This window comes from Phacochoerus africanus, chromosome 2 (genome assembly GCF_016906955.1).
Source record: "Phacochoerus africanus isolate WHEZ1 chromosome 2, ROS_Pafr_v1, whole genome shotgun sequence".
NCBI lineage: Eukaryota > Metazoa > Chordata > Mammalia > Artiodactyla > Suidae > Phacochoerus > Phacochoerus africanus.
In genome coordinates, this window is record NC_062545.1 from 259,495,206 (window position 1) to 259,513,667 (window position 18,462).

The following is an 18,462-nucleotide window of genomic DNA, read 5'->3' on the forward strand; positions in this document are numbered from 1 at the left end:
AGAAGGAGGTGAAAATTGCATTTTGCTCGGCACTGGTGCATTCCCAGCTTGAGGAAGAGGAGTGTCAGTTCTGGTGTTATGCTCCAAGACATGATAAATAAGAATGTCTGCCTAGAAGACAATGACCAAAATGGTGAAACATCCAAAAAATATGTCACATCAGACTAGCTGAAGAAACAGGGACTGTTTACTTAGGCTGATTTCCAAAAGGTACAGGGTAACTTTTTTCCCCCTGTCGTCAAGGTTCCCAAGAGCTGCCTTGGAGAAGAAAAAAATCAGATTCACTGCCTTTTTGGATGGAGAGGGATATGGAAAGAGGTTTCAACTCAGAAGGAAAAAAAAAAAAAAAGGCTAACAGTAATGTCTGGAAATGAAATGAACTCTCTCCTGAGTAGTGAGAAGGCCATCAAGGGAGGTAATCAAGCAACATGGAGAGATGTTGGACTACATAACTTCTGATGCTCCTCAAAACTCCAATTCCAAGAACCCTGATACTCTCCACCCCCCGCCACCTCCCAACATCAGTGAATAACCAGAAAAGACAAACTCTGAAAATCCAACAGAAGTTGGCCATAAATTAGAAATGGCTTAGCCCATAAGTCACTGCCTGTGTTCCCAACCACCCAGCACCTGTGCCTCTTTCCCAGCTCCCTGCAAATGTCCCCAGAAAGTGGGATGCCACAAGGAAGACTGACCTTTCTTCTCGAAGTCCCCTTTCTCTTCCCCGGAGCAGCCCAGGCTGTCCAGCGTGTGGGTCACCTGGCTGCCAAACTCGTCCTCACGCGAGACATGGTTGGCCCGCCGGGGAGGGTCCTCGTCCTCTTCGTAGTCATAGTCATCCAGGATGGGGGTTTCGCGGATGGGCACGCCGATGACGGAATTGTGGGCCTGCAGCCTGGAGGAGCGGAAGCTTTCCCGGGCCTGGGGACCCAGCAGCACAGAGGGTATGTAGTGGATCTCGTGAGTGGCTTCCGTGCTGGCGCTTTTCTGTGGGATGCGGCGGCGCTTCTGCCAGCGGCGCTGGGCATAGAGCGCCACAGTGAACACCAGCAGCAGCAGCAGCAACGCGATGAGGCCACCCTGCAGCAAGTGAGAAAGGACAGAAAAATGGGTCACTATTCCTGGGGCTGGAATGCCCAGAGGGGTTCCTGCCCACCACACACAGCCCAGGTGCCTGGGTTTGGCTCTCAGAGCCTCAGGAGCCAGCACAGAGACTCAATTTCCAAACCTGGCTCTATCACCAACAAGCTGCTCGACCCTGGACAAATTACTTTACCTCTCTGAGCCTTGCTTTTTGCATGTATAAAAGTAAGTGAGAACCCCACCCTTCTGTCTTAGTAAGGTTGCCATGGGGAGCAAAAGAGATGGAGAAGGGTCATGCCAGAGCAATGCAGGCTGCTAAATCCTGGGAAGAGTCAGAGCTGTGGCTTCACACACATGAATGTCTGCATCTTGACTCTGCCTCCCACCAGCTGAGGGACCCTAGCACATTTGCTCACACCCTCTCAGCCTCGCTTCCTCATCTCAAGAATGAATCCACTGAGGGTTCAGGAGATGGTAGCCATTCTTCCATCCTGCTGGGAGATAGCATTCAGTCAAACAATTTATGCAAAAATCTACATTTTTTATTACCAGAAACACTAGTTTTTCAAGGTTGATTCCCAACAAGGGAGCCTGGGACAAAGTAGGTGCTTCGTAAATATTTGGCGAATGAATAAATGAATGAATGAGTAAAAAAAAAAAATGCCTCTTTCTCGGGTTCCCTTAATCAGAAGCCTAAGGCATACTGAAGTTTATTTTTCTTTAAAACATCCACCTGGTAAATATTTGGTTGAGTCTGTACATCATACATTAAATCGGAATAGGCTAAAGTGTTTATGAACATATCTCACATGAGTCAGGAGACTCAGGATGGCTCCTACTCTGGGAACTCCCCCAGGGTCTGTATTCCCCATGGCACTGTCCAGGGCTGGAGGTGGAAGGCTTGCATTCTCCTCGCCTCCCTTGTTTCAGAAGCATCTCCCATGAAGAGAGGCAGCCTCCTGAGTTGCTATCTGTCCTGCTTTCTGCCTTGAAGATTCAAAGCCATTTTGTGGTGTCCCTGCTGTGTAAGCTCTGGGCTTGCAGTATGGGGGAGAGGGGCAAAGAAGTCAAGAGACCTGGTACCCGGGGGTTGTGTGGCAGAGCAAGCTCTGAGCCTCACTTTTTATGCTTTTGGTTTTTGATTTTTAGCTCCAAAGCCTATAGTCTTTCAACCTTACAAGGTGGCTGATTGTTTTTCCTTGACTATGACCTCACTGAAGGCAAGGACAATTTCTGAAAACTACTTATATAACATCCAGTAACGATGGTAGAGGTTAACTAATCCTGAATATAGGATCTTGGTGTGGGGGTGTCAGCTGGTTAAGGAGACCTGTTTAGGCCACAAAGAACATTACTTAACTAAAATGATTCAGCTCTCCTTCTGACTACATTTAAAAAATAATCTTTTTTGCTTTTACTTTTTTTTTGCAGGTCCTTCTGGTCACTAAGCTAGAATTTATCACCTTCACAGGGGGTGAGGAGTGGGTGGTGAATGACTAGGAGATGGTCAGGTATGCAGGGACAGCTGACAGCCCTTGTCTTGACACTGGCAGTGAGTTACTGTGGGAGCCTCAGGAAGGTTTCCCTGGATGTCAGAACTCAAAAACAAATATTCTAACCAAACAAGGCCATAAGTATGTGTATTTATGTATATATGTGTGGGGGTGGGTGCAATCTGTTAGAGTGTGTGTGTGTGTGTGTGTGTGTGTGTGTAATTTATCACCACTGGAGCCCTAGAAAAACAAGAACAAATCCTTTTTCCCTCCACAGAACACACAAGAAAGAATGTTCTGCATCTAGAAATCATGTGTGACAGGGTATCACTTGTCAGTTTTTTGTATCAAAGATAAGAAAGGAAGGAGACAGAGGTGGGGAGTGTGAAGGGAAGAGATAATAGGAAAGGTGAGTGGAGTGAAAAAGGAGGCAGAAAGAACACTCTCTCGTGATAAAAGCAATAGCAGGCCCTCTCCATTCTAATTTTACTTATTGTCATTTCATCTTCCAGACGGTCTTATGTGATGGGGATTATAGTTTCTGTTCCATAAATGAAATGAGGAAAAGGTAGTTCAGAGAGGTTAAGTCACTTTCTTGAAGTCACACAGGTTTTGATCCCAGGTCCAGCTGGATACAAATGGCCAGGATGTGGTAAAGCAGGGATTTGAACCTAGTTCTTTACGGCACAGCCAGTGGCTATTTGACAGCATCGTGATTCTACCGACCAAGGGAAAGGAAAGGAAAAATGAGAAGGATGGTGAGAGTGCACAAAGGAAAAAGGGAATCCCAGGATGGGAAGGAAAAATATTGTTTTCAAGTCCAGGATTCAGTGGACACATCATGATGTAGCCTCTTCAGAGAAACTTTTAATTTTGGTCCACAGGTGGATGCCCTTGGGGAAATCTTCTGGCCTGACTCAGCCTTCCATCTTCACACAATTGGATATTTCATTCACTGCAAGGGGCAGGCACTGCTGGTTCTAGAACCCTTCATCCCTATTCTGCCCACCCTAATTACGGGTGTTTGGCCCTGTGGTCAGAAACCAGGACCAAAACTGACCTGGGAAGATGAGGCTTAACCACCTTGTCCATGGTAACCATCACTGCCTCTCCCCCCACCACATCCCAACAACCTCCCTGGTCACCTGTGCAGCCCTGGATCAGCTCATAAATCCCACAGGGAACTCCTGGGAGCCAGGAAGCCCCATCCTTTGCTTCCAGAGCCCTCCAGCTGTATCTGACATAGTGGGTAACCTCAGAGTGACATAGATGTAGTCCATGTTCTACTACTTAGAGGCTCTGTAACCTTGACTAGGTTACTCCCTTTCAGAGCCTTGGTTTTCTCATTGGTTGCATAAGGGCAGTGTCACCTCAATGGGTCATCATGAGGCTACGTGAGATGCTTGTAGCATATTTAGTGCCTTGTGAGACACATATAACTGCTCATAGGTTGTTAGCTATTGCTACAGTCAACAGCCTTTGGCAAGTGTATAGTTAATGTTGAATGAATGAATGAAAGATTGATCTTCTGCCCCTAAATTCCCATTCTACAAAACTTGTCTTGGATCTCCAAATCCTTCTTAATCTATACCAAACTTTTACATACACTCTTCCAATTACCTTTGGAATAAATGTATTCCAATTACATATGTGTGCATAGTAAGCATCATTGTCCTATGTTAAGGGAGGGAAGAGGCTCAGAGACAGGAGGTGTTTACCCAAAGGAGTGCAGCTGAGATTCAAACTCACTTCATCATGGCTTCACAGTTCTGCCTGGGGTGGGAAGGGACAGGAACACCCAAGGCGTAGTCAGCCCCTGCCCAACCTCATTTCTGCCTCCTCAAATCGCCTAGGCAATTTCAGGCACATATTTCCCATCACAGAGATCTTCCAGAAGGAGGTGACAGAGGGATACCACACACCTCCTGCACTCCATTTTATTGGGGGCTGAACCTGAGAATCCCTTTAACCTAATGATCTTCTGACCCACTGGATATGACCCCAGGCCACTGGATCCAGTTTCCCTTGGGGGGTGCAGCCTCCCTGCCCTCCCTCCCCAGCCTGCCCTGACCTCAGCTGCCACCTGCCTCAGCTGAGCCACCCTCCATACAGTTTCCATTACAGATCAGGATTTTATTGTAAAAACTTGGTCAAAACAGAATCCCAGTAATCAAGGGCTCACTGGGCCGGTAGCCAGCTGAAGCGGACATCCCCAGACTGGGCTCCTGAGGGCTCAGAGGGCCTCACCTAGGACACAGTAAGCAGCTCCACTGATGTTTCAAGCACCACTGGGCAGCCCTAACTTCCTAGACCCTGAATAAGCAGTTGGGCAGGCTCAGAGAATGCGGGGAAAGGTTCTGAATTCAAGTTTATTTACTGCATGATCTCAAACTTCCCAGGGACCCTCCATTCACTCATCTGTAAAACAGACTTAGTAACACTTGGAATAGTAGAGCATACAGTTAGGGGAAAAGGCTAGGGGTCAGAAAGACTTCCTTAAAATGTCAGCCTATCATGTAAAAACTGGGCAATCTTGGACCAAGGAGCTGAACCTGTCTGAATCACAATTTTCTCATTTATACAACTGCATAAAAAGCATCCTTAGAGAGGGAGGTTAGATGTGAGTTCACGGATGTGGAGTCTTGTGCTCAGTGTCAGATGTATGGTAAACCTATGGTATTCATTGATGTACCCACACGGTGGTTGTGCAAATGAAATCTGAACACTTCTTTTCTGGCCCTTAAAAACTGAAGAGTGCTGTGCACAAGCCAAGGCACTCAAGAGAATCATGTACCCACCTCTGTCCTAGTGGGACTTTCCTCCCAAAGAAAGCCAAAGAGTAACTCAGAATCAAGAAGAAACTATACTATGCATCCACTCCTGCAGAGCTGGACCCCACTTCTTTGCAGTCTTTCTTCACCAGGGCAAGCAAAAGGCGAAGCAGGAGCTGTCCCCAGGAAGGGGAGGCCGGGCCGGAGTGTCCAGCCAGTGAGTCTACCCTCCAGGAGCAAACACAGACCCCCGAGGGGGAGAAAAAGGCTGCAGAATAAGCAAGGAGCCCAGGAGGGAGAAGAGGACTTGGGGAGAAGCCTTGAATTTTTTAGAAAGCAAGTTAAGAAGAAGCCGAGGCTTGAGGGGTGGCAAGCTGAGGCCCTGCTAGCCTCAGAGACAACCTGATGCCAAATCCAATGTGGACAGTGTCGCCTCTAGGGCAGCCAAAGACAAACAAGGTGGGAGAAGTGGCAGTGAGTTCTGGAAATAAAAACCCCAGTCTGTTCATTAGGGGTAGGTTTCTGCATGACTGCAAGCAGCACAGGCCTCAGGTTGATTCGTTTTACCTTCCTCTGATGGGTCTGAGGTTTCGTTAAGCTGTCATGCAGGAAGTAAGGAAGATGTGTTCCCATCCCATCCATTCTGGAACCTTCCCTACTAGCAGCCTCTCTAGAGCAGGATGAGTCCACTCCTCTTCTTCTGTTGCCTACACTGAGTCTCTGGTCCCTCAGTGGAGCCAGGCAAGGGTAAGGATGGGCAATGTCAGGGGCAGTGATATGATGGGGTGACCAGGTGTCTTGGGGCACACAGGCTAGCGTGGGAGTCCCTGCCTCCCTGCTCGCCGTTGACCGTGGCAGGCTGGCTAGGATATCTGACCTCCTTGGGCTGTAATAGTTCAATGATAAAAGGTACTGACTGTTCCCAATGTGAAGGATTAAGCGAAGGATTAAATAAAACAACAAAAGATCTGGTTAAAGGTCTGGCTCCACAAATGTACACAAATACCTGCCTTAGCCTTTCAGCCTCTCTATTCCCCTATCCCAAATCAAACCCTTTCATACCTGCCCCCGCCTGCCTAAGACCCTTTCCTGGCTGCACCTCCTCCACCCTCAAAATAATGTCCAGAGCCCTAGCCTGGCACCCAAGCTCCTTCATGCCTAAGTGTGTACTTCCTTCCCATGCCTCGCCTCCCCACAAGTCCTTCCGCATGCCCTGACCTTGAGTCACACTGTGGGATTAGCATCCCCCAAAGGGTGATGCTCTGAGCTCATCCCCAATAGTTTTACTTTTCTTTTTCTTTTTTTTTTTTTTTGTCTTTTTTGCTATTTCTTTGGGCCGCTCCCGCGGCATATGGAGGTTCCCAGGCTAGGGGTCGAATCGGAGCTGCAGCCCCTGGCCTACGCCAGAGCCACAGCAACGCAGGATCCGAGCCGCGTCTGCAACCTACACCACAGCTCACGGCAACGCCGGATCGTTAACCCACTGAGCAAGGGCAGGGATCGAACCCGCGACCTCATGGTTCCTAGTCGGATTCGTTAACCAGTGCACCACGACGGGAACTCCCCCAATAGTTTTTCACTCAGCCTGGAGCCCTCAGTCACTCCCTGCCCATAGTGGTTCAAATAATGCCCCTTCACCAAATCCATGCCCACCCAGAAGCTCAGAAGGTGATTGTATTTGGAAATGGGGTCTTTGCTGTTGTAAAGGATCAAGAGGAGATCATACTGGATTGGGTGGGGCCCTAAACCCAATGACGGGTGCCCTTGTAAGGAGAAGACACACACACACACAGCCCCATGAAGATGGAGACAGAGACTGGAGCAAAGCGTCTACTAGCCAAGGAAAACCAAGGATTGTCAGCAACCATCAGAAGCTATCGGGGAGTATGGGAGCCGTTGTCTCTCAGCACCTCCAAGTGAACAAACCCTGTTTCCATCTTGGTTTGGGGCTTCTGGCCTCCTGAATGGTGCCAGAATAAATTCCTATTGTTCTAAGCGCCCCCATATGCAGTTATTTGTTCCGGCCATGCTAGGAAATGATACACTTCTCTTCACCTGCTCCTCTCAGTTCACCTAGACATCTCCAGCTGGGGAGCATCTTGGCCTCTGCAAGTTGGGCTGAGGCTGTGCCCTCTTCCCTCTCAAATCCCACAGTCGTCAATTATCGGGTGAAACCGCTATAACCTAATCACCTCGCGGACTGTTTCCCTACTCTCATTTCTGAGCATTCACTTATCTAGCCTAAAATGGTGTGCTTGGCCTAGGAAGGTGCTTCATAAACATCCAGAAGCCTACAACCTTGCCTAGACATTGCCAGAAGAATGTAAATTGAACCGTCCCTATCTCACCTCTGACCCAGAGGGGACCTGATCAGAGCTTGTATGGCCCCTCTTTGCGGCTCTGCCTTTATCCCAATGCTCACGCCTCCAGCTGGTCTGCTTACATACACAATATCAAACACTGAAAAACAGAGGTGAAAAATAAAAAGCATCCCCAAGTCACCCCAGCGAGAGAGCCTTCTGCAAAGTCCAACTTAGCGCTCCATTCAGCTGGCCCCATTTTAATCTTTTTTTTTTTTTTTTCCCTGTTCAAATATCCAGGCAAGGGAGAAGGAGACAGAGAAAGGAAAGAAAGGGATAATGTGAGAAATGCTTTATTTGACAATGTGTCATTCGGAAACTGATTATTTCTGTCTCCGGCCTTTTTAATATTCCCTCACAACGGCCAAGCCGCAAAAGGATTTGGTATTCTAAGACTGGATTTATAATACTCTGTTCGGCAGTGATAAGAACACGGCCTTTAATCCTCAGAGCTGTGAACATGCATATTCTCCCAAGTAATGTCCTTCCCTTCTCGTCACTTCTGCCTGCTCCCGACAGCCAGCCCTGGACGACTGAGGCCTCGTGATCCACTAGGTGTTCTCTTCGCCGTCAGCTGAGTGACAGTAGGGAAAGGGGCCAGGCTCCAGATTCTCAGCGAAGACCTTCCTTCAGGCCTCAGACTGTGTTTAAGCTGGAGGGGTTATTAGGAAATAGTCCACACCCTTGGTGTCACTGTTAAGGAGAGTGACAAGGAAACAGACTCAGAGAGTAGAAGTGACTTGACCAAGAGCACAGAACAACCCAAAATGGTTTGGGAGGCAGAATATGCAGTCAATATCCCCTCAAAGCTGCTGAGAAATCATGAATCCTGACACTTCAAGCCACAAAATCATTTCCCCAGGCTTTCTTTCTCTCCATCCTATGCCCTAGTCACAATTGCCTTTTACCATGATAATGATAATATCAACACACCCTGAATGATCTCCCAGGCTTTCTTCCACCTCCTTCCATGTCCTCATTCCATCTTCCATCCTCACTAAGGCACAGCTGGAAATAAAGCCCCTGCCCACTGAGTAATCTGCACAGTCCTGCAGTTTGACAGTTCAAGTTCATGTCCATCAGGCCTCCACCTCTGTGGATAACTTAAATCTCAAAATGTGTGCTTCCTCCATCTATGCCATCAAGCCTACCAAGCACCCACAATAGGGCAGGCCCCCTGCTAAGTATCCACTCATGTCAGATCTTACTGTTAATGTCCTAAGATTTAGCCCAAGCTGTTTCCTCTGCCTGGCATGCTGCCCTCATTGTCACCCTCAGTGCCACATCTGTATGTCTGAATACCAGGCAGACTTCATGGCTACCTTCAGTAAAATCTCTTTGCTGAACTCTTCTGAGATCTCTCCTCTCCAGCCTCAGCCAGAAGGTATCAATTTCCCCTCCGAATCCCCACTTTATCTCAACCCTCACTTAAAGAGCTCTGGCATTTTCTACCTTATAACAAAATGATTGATGCTCAAGCTCCCCAGCCTGGTTAGACTATTATACCCATTGCACAGATGAAAAAGTGGAGGCTCAGAAGAGAAACTTGGCTGAGAACACACAAGATGGCAAGGAGAGGGGTGGAAGCCTCCCAGCTGGGATCATTTCCAGTAAACTGCAGGCCTCCTTGCTCACAGAGGGGCCCCTGGGCCTTGAGGGAATTGCAAGAGAACAAGATGATAATATATTGCACAGGGCATTACCATTCTTTAGGCACTAAGGATCTGAGACCTTTTTTTTTTAAGCAATAGAGTGGCAAGATCACATGGGATGGATGTACTGGGGAGTCTGGAAACCAAAAGCAGCACCTTGGCTATTCACAAGACTCTAGTACAGCACTTCTCGATGGGAGGCAATTTTGCTCCCCAGGAGACACTTGGTAACAGAGACACTTTGGGTTGTCACAACTAGGGGAAAGTTTAATGGCATTTAATGAGTAGAGGCCAGGGAATCTATAACTATCCCACACACACACGACAGATAACAAAGAATTATCTCTGTCAACTGGGCAGAGATTGAGGAAGCCGTGGTCTAAGGGAAAGAGGATGAGGCCCAAAATTAGAGCAGTTGAAGCAGATAGATAGCTAATGGGGTGAAAATAAGACACACTACAGGATGGGAAGGCTTGGAGTTTGATTGGCAGGAAGGGGTAAGGAAGAAGTTGCCAACATGACAGTGAGGTGGGGATTCTGTCACTGGATTAGAGAAGAATCTATCTATGTGTTAATTTTTTTCCTGGGTTAGCTCCCAGAAGGTTATCAAAGATCCCAGCACAACATCAAATGAAGAGATTAGTTTACACATGTGAACAATTAGGAGAGTATAAATGCATGACAAAAATTTGCATATATATAATATGTATATATTATAACACGTATGTCTATAGGCATGTGCATAAAAACATATTCACACCTATCTTTATATATCTATATTTGGCTATATTTATCCATAGTTATCTCTTTGCCTCTAGACAGATTAGGGTGACCTATTTTAGGAGGTCCCATTATAGAAAATGAAACATTTTTCTTTTAAAAAATCATCTCCTTATAATATACCTATTAGAGATACTATTTTATTTCCCAAGATAGTGTCAAGGGAATAAAGTCAAAATGCAGACATTCTTTGGAATATATTCACTCCCCATCCAGCTCAGACTCCCTTCATCATCTTTAGATCAGGTCAGAATGAGGACCAAAATCTGGGCGGTCATTCTGCATTCTGCAACAATTCATCAAGAGGAAAGTTAATGAACACTGGACCCCGCACTTGTCTGTGAGTCAGGCAGACCTGAATTGGAGTCAGGGCTGTACCACCTTTCAGATGTGCAACTTTGGTACATCACTCGTGTTTCCTCAGTTTTCTCATCTGTAAAGTGGATACCTAACACTTAACTGAGAGGGTTTTGGGGGGAGTAAAGGAGACTGCATTACAGAACATGTTGAGCATAGTAGCTCACAGGAGTACATCTCAGGAGACAATGAGCATCCTTGTTATTGACGCAAGGCCTTGTTTCCCAAAAAATGAGATACAAGCTCATGGTGAAGCCACCAAATTCCTTCCATTAAAGTATGAGATATTCTCCATATGGTTTTCCAGAGCATTCCCTTGATCACCTTCTACAAGTTCCAAGATGTGTGGCCTTGACCATATCCCATCCCTTCTTTGGGGTGAGTAGATACGGTTGGCTGGCTTCTAACAGTCATTCTAGCTCCAATATTCCAGATCAGAAAGGCAAAGACAAATGGGAAAGCATTTCTGGACATATGAAAAATATATATTCTCACCACATCCAACCTCGAACTTCAGTTGTGTAAGTGTGTACTTACTACACCATTGAAACATCCTGCATCCCTCAAAACATCGTATGTGACTATGCTTTTGCTTGTGCTGCTCACTCTGCATGCAATGCCCGGCCTTGACTTCTGTCCAGCTCTTTAAACCTCAGCTTTCGGGTCACGCGTTCTCAACAAGGCTTTGTGAAACAGGCTGTCTCCAGTTGGTTAAATACTCCCCTGTTAGGACCTTCCGTCACATGTGCTTCTGTCTGCCAACTACCCTGGCATCACCCTGAGAGCCCCTGGAGGGCATCCTTAATCAACTGTGTGTACTCAAGACCAAGCCCAGGGTCTAACACTGAGTAGACCTCATTATCTACATGGAGAGGTGGTGAAGGGAAAGGCAGGCTTTCATTTATTTCTGAATAAATTTGAATGGTGCTTGGTATGTGGTATATCCTCAATTACTTGGTGGAAGAATTAATGAATTAATCCATTAAAAATGCCCCTGTGAGGGTAGATGACTGAAATAGACCCACATCTGCTTGGCAAGTCTCCATTTGTGTGTGAGAGAGGGGCTGCAGACAACTCACAGGAGTGCAGACAACTGCAACAAGTGCAGACAACCCCTCACTTGTCTGTGAGTCAGGCAGACCTGGATTGGAGTCAGGGCTGTACCACCTTTCAGATGCACATCTTTGGTACATCAGTAAATCAGTATCCTTCTCTACATCCTCGGGTGGCCTCTCACATCCTGTCGGGAACCCTACTCTGAAGGTGGATGGAGAGGGTGGGAAACAGCATCTTGGAGAGGATTGATTTTTTTTTTTCCTCTTCTTTGAGTCATGAAGAGAAACAGATGAACACAGGTGCTTATGGGGGGGGGGGGGGGGCTCTGCACCCATTCGCTGGTTCACTCATTTACCAGGATGAGGGTATGCTTGAAAGTAGGCAAACCCAAGTTCAAGTTCTCACTCTGCCACTGGCCAGTAGTGTGACCTTGTTATATCCTCTCTGCAAGGCTCTGTTTTGACAGCTCTAACATGGGAATAAAACCATTTACTGAAATGGGCTGTTGTAAGGATTAAATGATATATGTAAAATATGTCACATAGCCCATGACCCATAAAAAACATTCAATACACAGCAGTTACTGGCTTAATTGTTACTGCTGTTATTGCTATGCCTCATCCCTGGGCCAAACTTTCTGCCTGGATATAGGAACACATAGATAAGGCCTCAAGAACTTGCAGTCAGTTTGGGAAAATAGATAAGTATGCAGATAATGGCTGCAATGCAGTTTGATAAACTCTATGCCAGAAGGAAACACACTAAGAAACAAAGGTTCTGATAGTTTCTAAGTGCAAAACATATAAGAAGTGGGAATAAAAAGGACTTCCTTGCAATTCCAATGACAGTCAAGGTCAAAGGTGGGGGATTGGGCTGGCCCATTTAATCAAGTATACTTACAACCAAAATGTGATGGAGAGACTGGATAACCAACTAAACAGTATGGTTGACCATGCAGACTCTGGAGGTGACAGGTTCAAGAACCTGTGCTATCATGTACCTGCTCAGGATCCTTGGGTGGGTCACTGCCCTTTTCTAATAAGCCTTGGTTAGTTTTCTCATTGAAAACTTGAGGATAGCAGTCTTCACAGAATGGGGCTATTGTGCAAATTAATGAAATAAATGCACAGAGATGGTTTCAAGATAACGTTTAGAAACACAGTCAGTGGCCAATAAATGGTGGTTTAAAAAAATCTAACAGAGGAAAACTACCTTGATAAAGAAATCAGAAAAACCTGCCTCCTAGTCCTGGCCCTGCCCCCCTTATAAACTGAGAAAGTTTACAGAATGCTCATGGGTCCTCATGTGTATATTTAATGAGGTGGCCATCATAGCCCTTGTTCTTCATTTAATAGACAAGGAAAGACAAGCCTCCAAAAGGTGACTTGGCCCAAGATTGCAGTCAGTTAGAGACAGGTACACCTTTGCTTCCAGAATCCAAGGTCCATAATGAGCCTCAAGCTCTCAGTCTGTCCCCAGAGTCTGGAGCATCTGGAGGCTGTGTCTTTGCTCAGAGCATCATTCTCTGCGAAGATGTTGCAGACTCACTGGGTCCATGGAGACCCTAACAATGAGCAGACCTTAAACCACTATGCCAACAATCCAACCTTCTGAGATAAAAAGGAAGACTCAGGCTTGCAAGTAAGCTGGAAGCTATGGACAGCCTGGTCAATACTTAATACAGCCTGGTCAATACTTAATACACGCAAAATCACTTTCATGCAGGCAGGGAGCTTCCCACATGTTCTGGCTTCTTGAGAAGGGTGGGTAAAGGAAGTCTGAGGCAGGTCCTGGTCTGCAAACAAGATGCAGCCTCATCAGTGAAGACCTCCTTTGCACCCCTGGTGGTTGGTGCCCCTCACTTCTGTCTCTGTCACAGCATCTGCATCTCTTTTTCTTGCTTTAACTTTCTTCAAAGCACTTATCTCTCCCTGCTGTTACATTGATGTGTTAACTGTATTTATGATTCTAATGGAATAGAACTTCCATAAGGTAGGACCTATACTTTGTCTATTACTTTATGGCCAGTGTAGTGCTTACTAAATATCCTTTGAGTGGATGGATGAATGGGTAGATAGATGTCTCTACAAGTAGCCTGGTAGCCCCTAAAAGGAAAGGGATAGGTCTGAATAATCTTTGAGTCCTGCCCTAGGGCTAGAAGACTGGAAGATACGTAGTGAATTCTGTGTGTATGTTTGTGTGTGTATACACACACACTGCTGTTAGTCCATGAAGAAGGGGCACTGGTTATATGGGTAATTAAGGGGCAAATGGGACAACAGTCTGGCTACTTCTTCCTGCTTTGGGGGGCAAAGGGGTGAAGCTGGTGTGCATGCCAAACCTGTTTAATCATTTATTTACTTGTAAATGCTCAGGAGACAATGAAGCAGAAAGAATAGAGGTGAGGGGATGTCCGACCCAATTATTCATGCACAATCACCCTCCACAGAAAGCAAATTGATAGCTCCATCTATTTGCTCTTTCTATTCCTACATCTGCATGGAAATAATAGGACTTTAAGTGAAAGGGGACATCCATGATGTAGCTCAAAGACACTGGATTTGGTTTCAATTCCTGGCTACCACTGATCAGCCTACAGCCCCAGGCCATCCACCTCACCTTTCTGAGCCTCAGTTTCTTCATCTTTAAAAAGATCCTAATAATAGGCACCTTTTCCTTCTTATGTAAAGACCTCATTGAGACTCAGGTTTATTAGAGAACTTTATATGTTGCAAAGTGATTTACTCACATCAGTGCTTAGTAAAGTAAGTGTTGAAAAAGAAGGAAGAAACCAAACACCAGTGGTAACTTGGGCGCAGAGTAACTAAAGTCACAAAAAAGCAAAACTGCAAATTCAGAGGCTTTCCAATATTTCTAATGCTTCCATCATCTACCCAACAAGCTACTTCAAAATCCATTACAAGTCGCACAATAGGGGTCTTTTGGAGGCACTGTTTTGCTGCCATTTCTCAGCCGCAGTGATGGAGCTGTCAGTTGTCTGGAAGGCATGTTGTGATGGCCTGGGGATCCCCCCTACTGGGCCTGATCAGGAAAACGCCAGGAAACGTAGTTACTAAGGGTAGAGGGTCAAGTCCAAGGTGCCAACCAGTGAGAAGGGAAAAGAGAGGGGACTCAGCTGGCAGCTGGTTTGTGCAAAGACGCGAGAAGCAAAAGTCTCTCAGAGCCCTCCTTGCACCCACCAGGGGCTGAGCCAGTATGATCCACACTTCCCTCTTCCTCATCCTGCTTGTCTCCTGAGTTTCCAAGAACACAGAATGCAGCATGTCCTGAGTGCTCCAAAGTAGCAGAGAGAACTGGCCAGCCACCTCCTGACTTCTTCTCAGTAACCCTTCTGACCTTGGCAATGCCCACCCCACTGGCCAACACTTCAGGCATCCCAGGGCATGGTAAGTGATGCTTCCCTTCCCTGTTCAGGGAACATCCCACCTGAGACACGGATAACCCTCACCTCTACCACGGTGCCAAGTATCTTGGCATGTGTTCCCTGAGACCTTGCTGTCACAGGCTGGGCTGCCAAGGAACCTCTCCAAGTTCCGCTCCCCAAGTCCCTCCCTAAGATTCTGTATCTACATATATTCTTTCAAGACCCCATCCTCAGATCCAACCCCAGCTGGGCTTTCAAGGTTGTATGCTGTCCTAGGCTCACATCTACAGTAAAGTCCAGGGACCCAAAGACCCAGCACACCACAGCCTAAAGGGATCACTAGGGCTTCCTCCAGCTGCCACCCAAGAAGACATATCATTCAGGGGCTACTAAACCTGATACTGGAAGGACGAAGTCTGGGAGAGCCCAGGAACTGTCTAAACCAAAGAGCAATTAGATGCAGCTCAACTAAATGACCACGTCACCTCCTTCTCACGTGTGTGAGGGGCCTGAGCGCAATCAAAAACAACTAGCCTGGGTTCCTGGCCCCTCCAGAGCCTTGTGCATTTTGATCCAACCAGAACATCCTGGAGGAACAGGTATAGGTGGGCTGGTATGGCCGTAGTTTCTGAATCTCGCATTTTCTGAATTTCTGTGTTTCTGAACCTCATCTTAATCCTGTGCCTCCAAGGAAGCTGGGGCTATGTGTTTCCAAGGCTTCAGTAAAATCACCACAAATTGGGTGGCTCAATAGCCACTACCTGGTTTAGAGAATGTGCTCAGTAAATTGTTCCATTAGTATTATCATGTTCACCAACAACAGCATTGTCCTTCTTTGCTCCATGAGGAATTTTTTTTGTTTGTTTTTTTTCTCTCTCTTCCTCTGAAAGCTTTTACACCCCCTCTTATCCATAGCATTCTAAAATTGCACCTCAATGCAACTAGGTATGGGGTTCCCCTGCCCCATTTTTGTTGTTCATTCATCATGCTTGATACTCAGTGGACCATTTTCAATCTGAATATCTGTTCCTATCTTCCACACAGGGTGGGCTTCTGGCAGGATTCACTACCTCATTGTCCATGCCTGGCTTCTGGGGCTCCTCCCTCTTTGTTGTCAACAGCGAATTTTCTGGGGAGGGGGGACCAGGGTTCCTTGTTCCTGAAGCCTCCCTGGATGCAGGGCTGCACGCCTGTCAGAGAGGCACAGGGGGGCAGTGGAGCCTCTCAGGGAATTGGGGAGGGGTTGCGAATCTGGAAGGGTGCCTCCAGCAATTGGTCCTCTCTCAAAAGCAGGATATTGTGGAAAGTTGCTGGACCTAAACCCAAAGCAGGCTCAGTGGAAGCCAGGAGTTTGGAACATAATCCTTTTAATGAGATTTTGGGGCAAGTCCCTCAACTTCCCTTCCTCTCTGGTTAAGTGGCAACAATGATTTGACCTATCTGTCTCCCAGGGTGGTTGGGAGAATGAAATCAAGAGGATGGAGGTGAAAAGGCTTTGAAAATTACTAGGTGCTATTTACCTACAAGTGTATGGATGTATGCAATATGCAGGCATGAAATTAAAATGCACTTTTAAAACTCTCACTGCACCATAAAGACCAAAACCTCCTAAACACATTTCTGCTCATCCTTCAAGAGCCGGTTGAAATGTCCCTGTTACTATTTATTTGACTCAGCACTTGAAATAACTGGCTTGAATTTAGAACCATGCTTAGCAAAAGAAAGGAGAGGATCTATTTAAACAAGGGAACTGTGCACAGGACACAGCAGCCTTGACGGTGAGCAGTGGACTTTGAGGCTGACCAAGGAAGACAGCAGTTTCATGTTTCCCATCCCATTTTCACCTAGATTATAGGTACTCACTGAGTGAAACAGTGAGAAAAATGACCTAACTTCTTAAATTTCTGTCTCTGTATCTCTTGTCATGAAACATATATAGGTTATTTCATGCAAATGAAATACACGTATGACAGGACTCCACTGTCATAAAATGCTGCCTGTCTCTGCCTCGTGGTCTGGAGATCCCTCCCTATAAGAGTCCATTAGGAGCAAGACTTTCCACTAAAACACTGAAAGTCTCTTTATAACAGAAGAATCTTTGCAGTGTGTTATATACAAGTGCTGGGGAGAAGGAAGGAGGGTTGTAGGAGAAGCATCTGGCAGAGAGCAAGAAGCCGAGACATCCCTTTCTCCGCAGATAAGCAGTGGTACCCAGCTGTCTGCAACCAGACTGCAAAGGGTGCTATGGGCAAGTGAGACTAATAACTCAGCAGACACCATACAGACATGCCTGGCATCCTGACCACTGCCCCTTGACCCCACTTCACCTTCCTCTGCCCACCCCCGCCATCCTCTGGTTGGGTGCCATCTCTCCTGATCAGGCCATGTGCCCCATACCGTGCTCACACCATGCTGAGCAGAGGCTGGCGGTAAACCCAGTGGGTGCAGACACACTCATCTTTCTAAACTGAAACCTCACTTTCCAACTATCAGAAAGGAAAGAAAGGAACTCAGAGGTCATCAGGTGAGCCAACATTGTTACGATTACGACTCCTGTGAACACTTCCCCTTTTAAAAATCTTAACCCATTTTTGAATTATACAAAAAGCATAAAGAACTCTTCCAGTTCAAGGAGAAGTTGGAAGTCTGAAATGTCTCGGGTTTCACGGAACAGAACCAGAAAAAAAAAAAAAAGTACTTTTTCATTTGCAAAGGGGAACTGTAAGACATCTATGGGCATTGGCAAATGAATTGCACTAATTATATCAGTCTTCACAAGGAATCTGAGGTCGGTGCTAATAGACCCATTTTGCAGGTAAGAAAGCTCAAAGAGGTTGTGTTATTTGCTCCAGGTCCCAAAATGCATCTGCAGTAGACCCATGATTGGAACCCACACTTATAACAGTCAAAAATCTGAGAGGGTTCCTTCTACCCTTTGGAAAAATCTCTTCCCATCCAAAAGTGTATTACTGGCACCACAAGCCAACAATACAAACCACCACCACTGCAACAAAACAGCATTATTTGCACAGCACTTAGGTTTGAAAGCCTTTACTTGTGGTATTCCCTCATTTGAGCAGCTAGCTGTGTTTACATGGCTAAAACCAGGGTGAGTCCAGGGAGGCCTGCATACAAAAAAGGATGCCCCAAACTTAGTAATCAAGGTAAATCATATTTTAATGCAATGTTTCTGAAAAAAAATCAAAATGGTTTCCTGAGCCCCCACTCACCTCTTCCAGAGACCCCACGCAAGGAGTGACATCTCTCTGCCTCAGTGTCCTCACCTAAAAATGTTGCAATGTTCCTCATGCAGGTGTTGTGAGACAAAGGTAGGTTCATACAGGTCAACTCTAGATACAATGTCTGGCCTTGTAAGTGCTACATAAATGATAGCTCTTATTAGGCAAAAGAACAAATTGGGAGTTTGGGATTAACATATACACACCTACTAAATAGAAAACAGGTAAACAAGGACCTACTGTAGAGTACAGGGAACTATACTCGATATCAATATCTTATAATAAC

At 46.2% G+C, this 18,462-nt stretch overlaps 1 protein-coding gene across 3 annotated transcripts in view; it reads right to left on the minus strand.

Annotated features, from left to right (window-relative positions):
* ASTN2 (astrotactin 2) overlaps positions 1-18,462 on the minus strand; it is a 912,080-nt gene that overhangs the window by 706,077 nt on the left and 187,541 nt on the right. For 2 of the 3 annotated variants that reach the window (XM_047768264.1, XM_047768263.1), the window contains exon 3: positions 696-1,080. In XM_047768264.1, coding sequence (XP_047624220.1) covers positions 696-1,080 — 385 coding nt within the window. Of the gene's footprint in view, positions 1-695; positions 1,081-18,462 lie in introns of those variants that run through there. The other variant, XM_047768262.1, reaches the window with a different exon arrangement.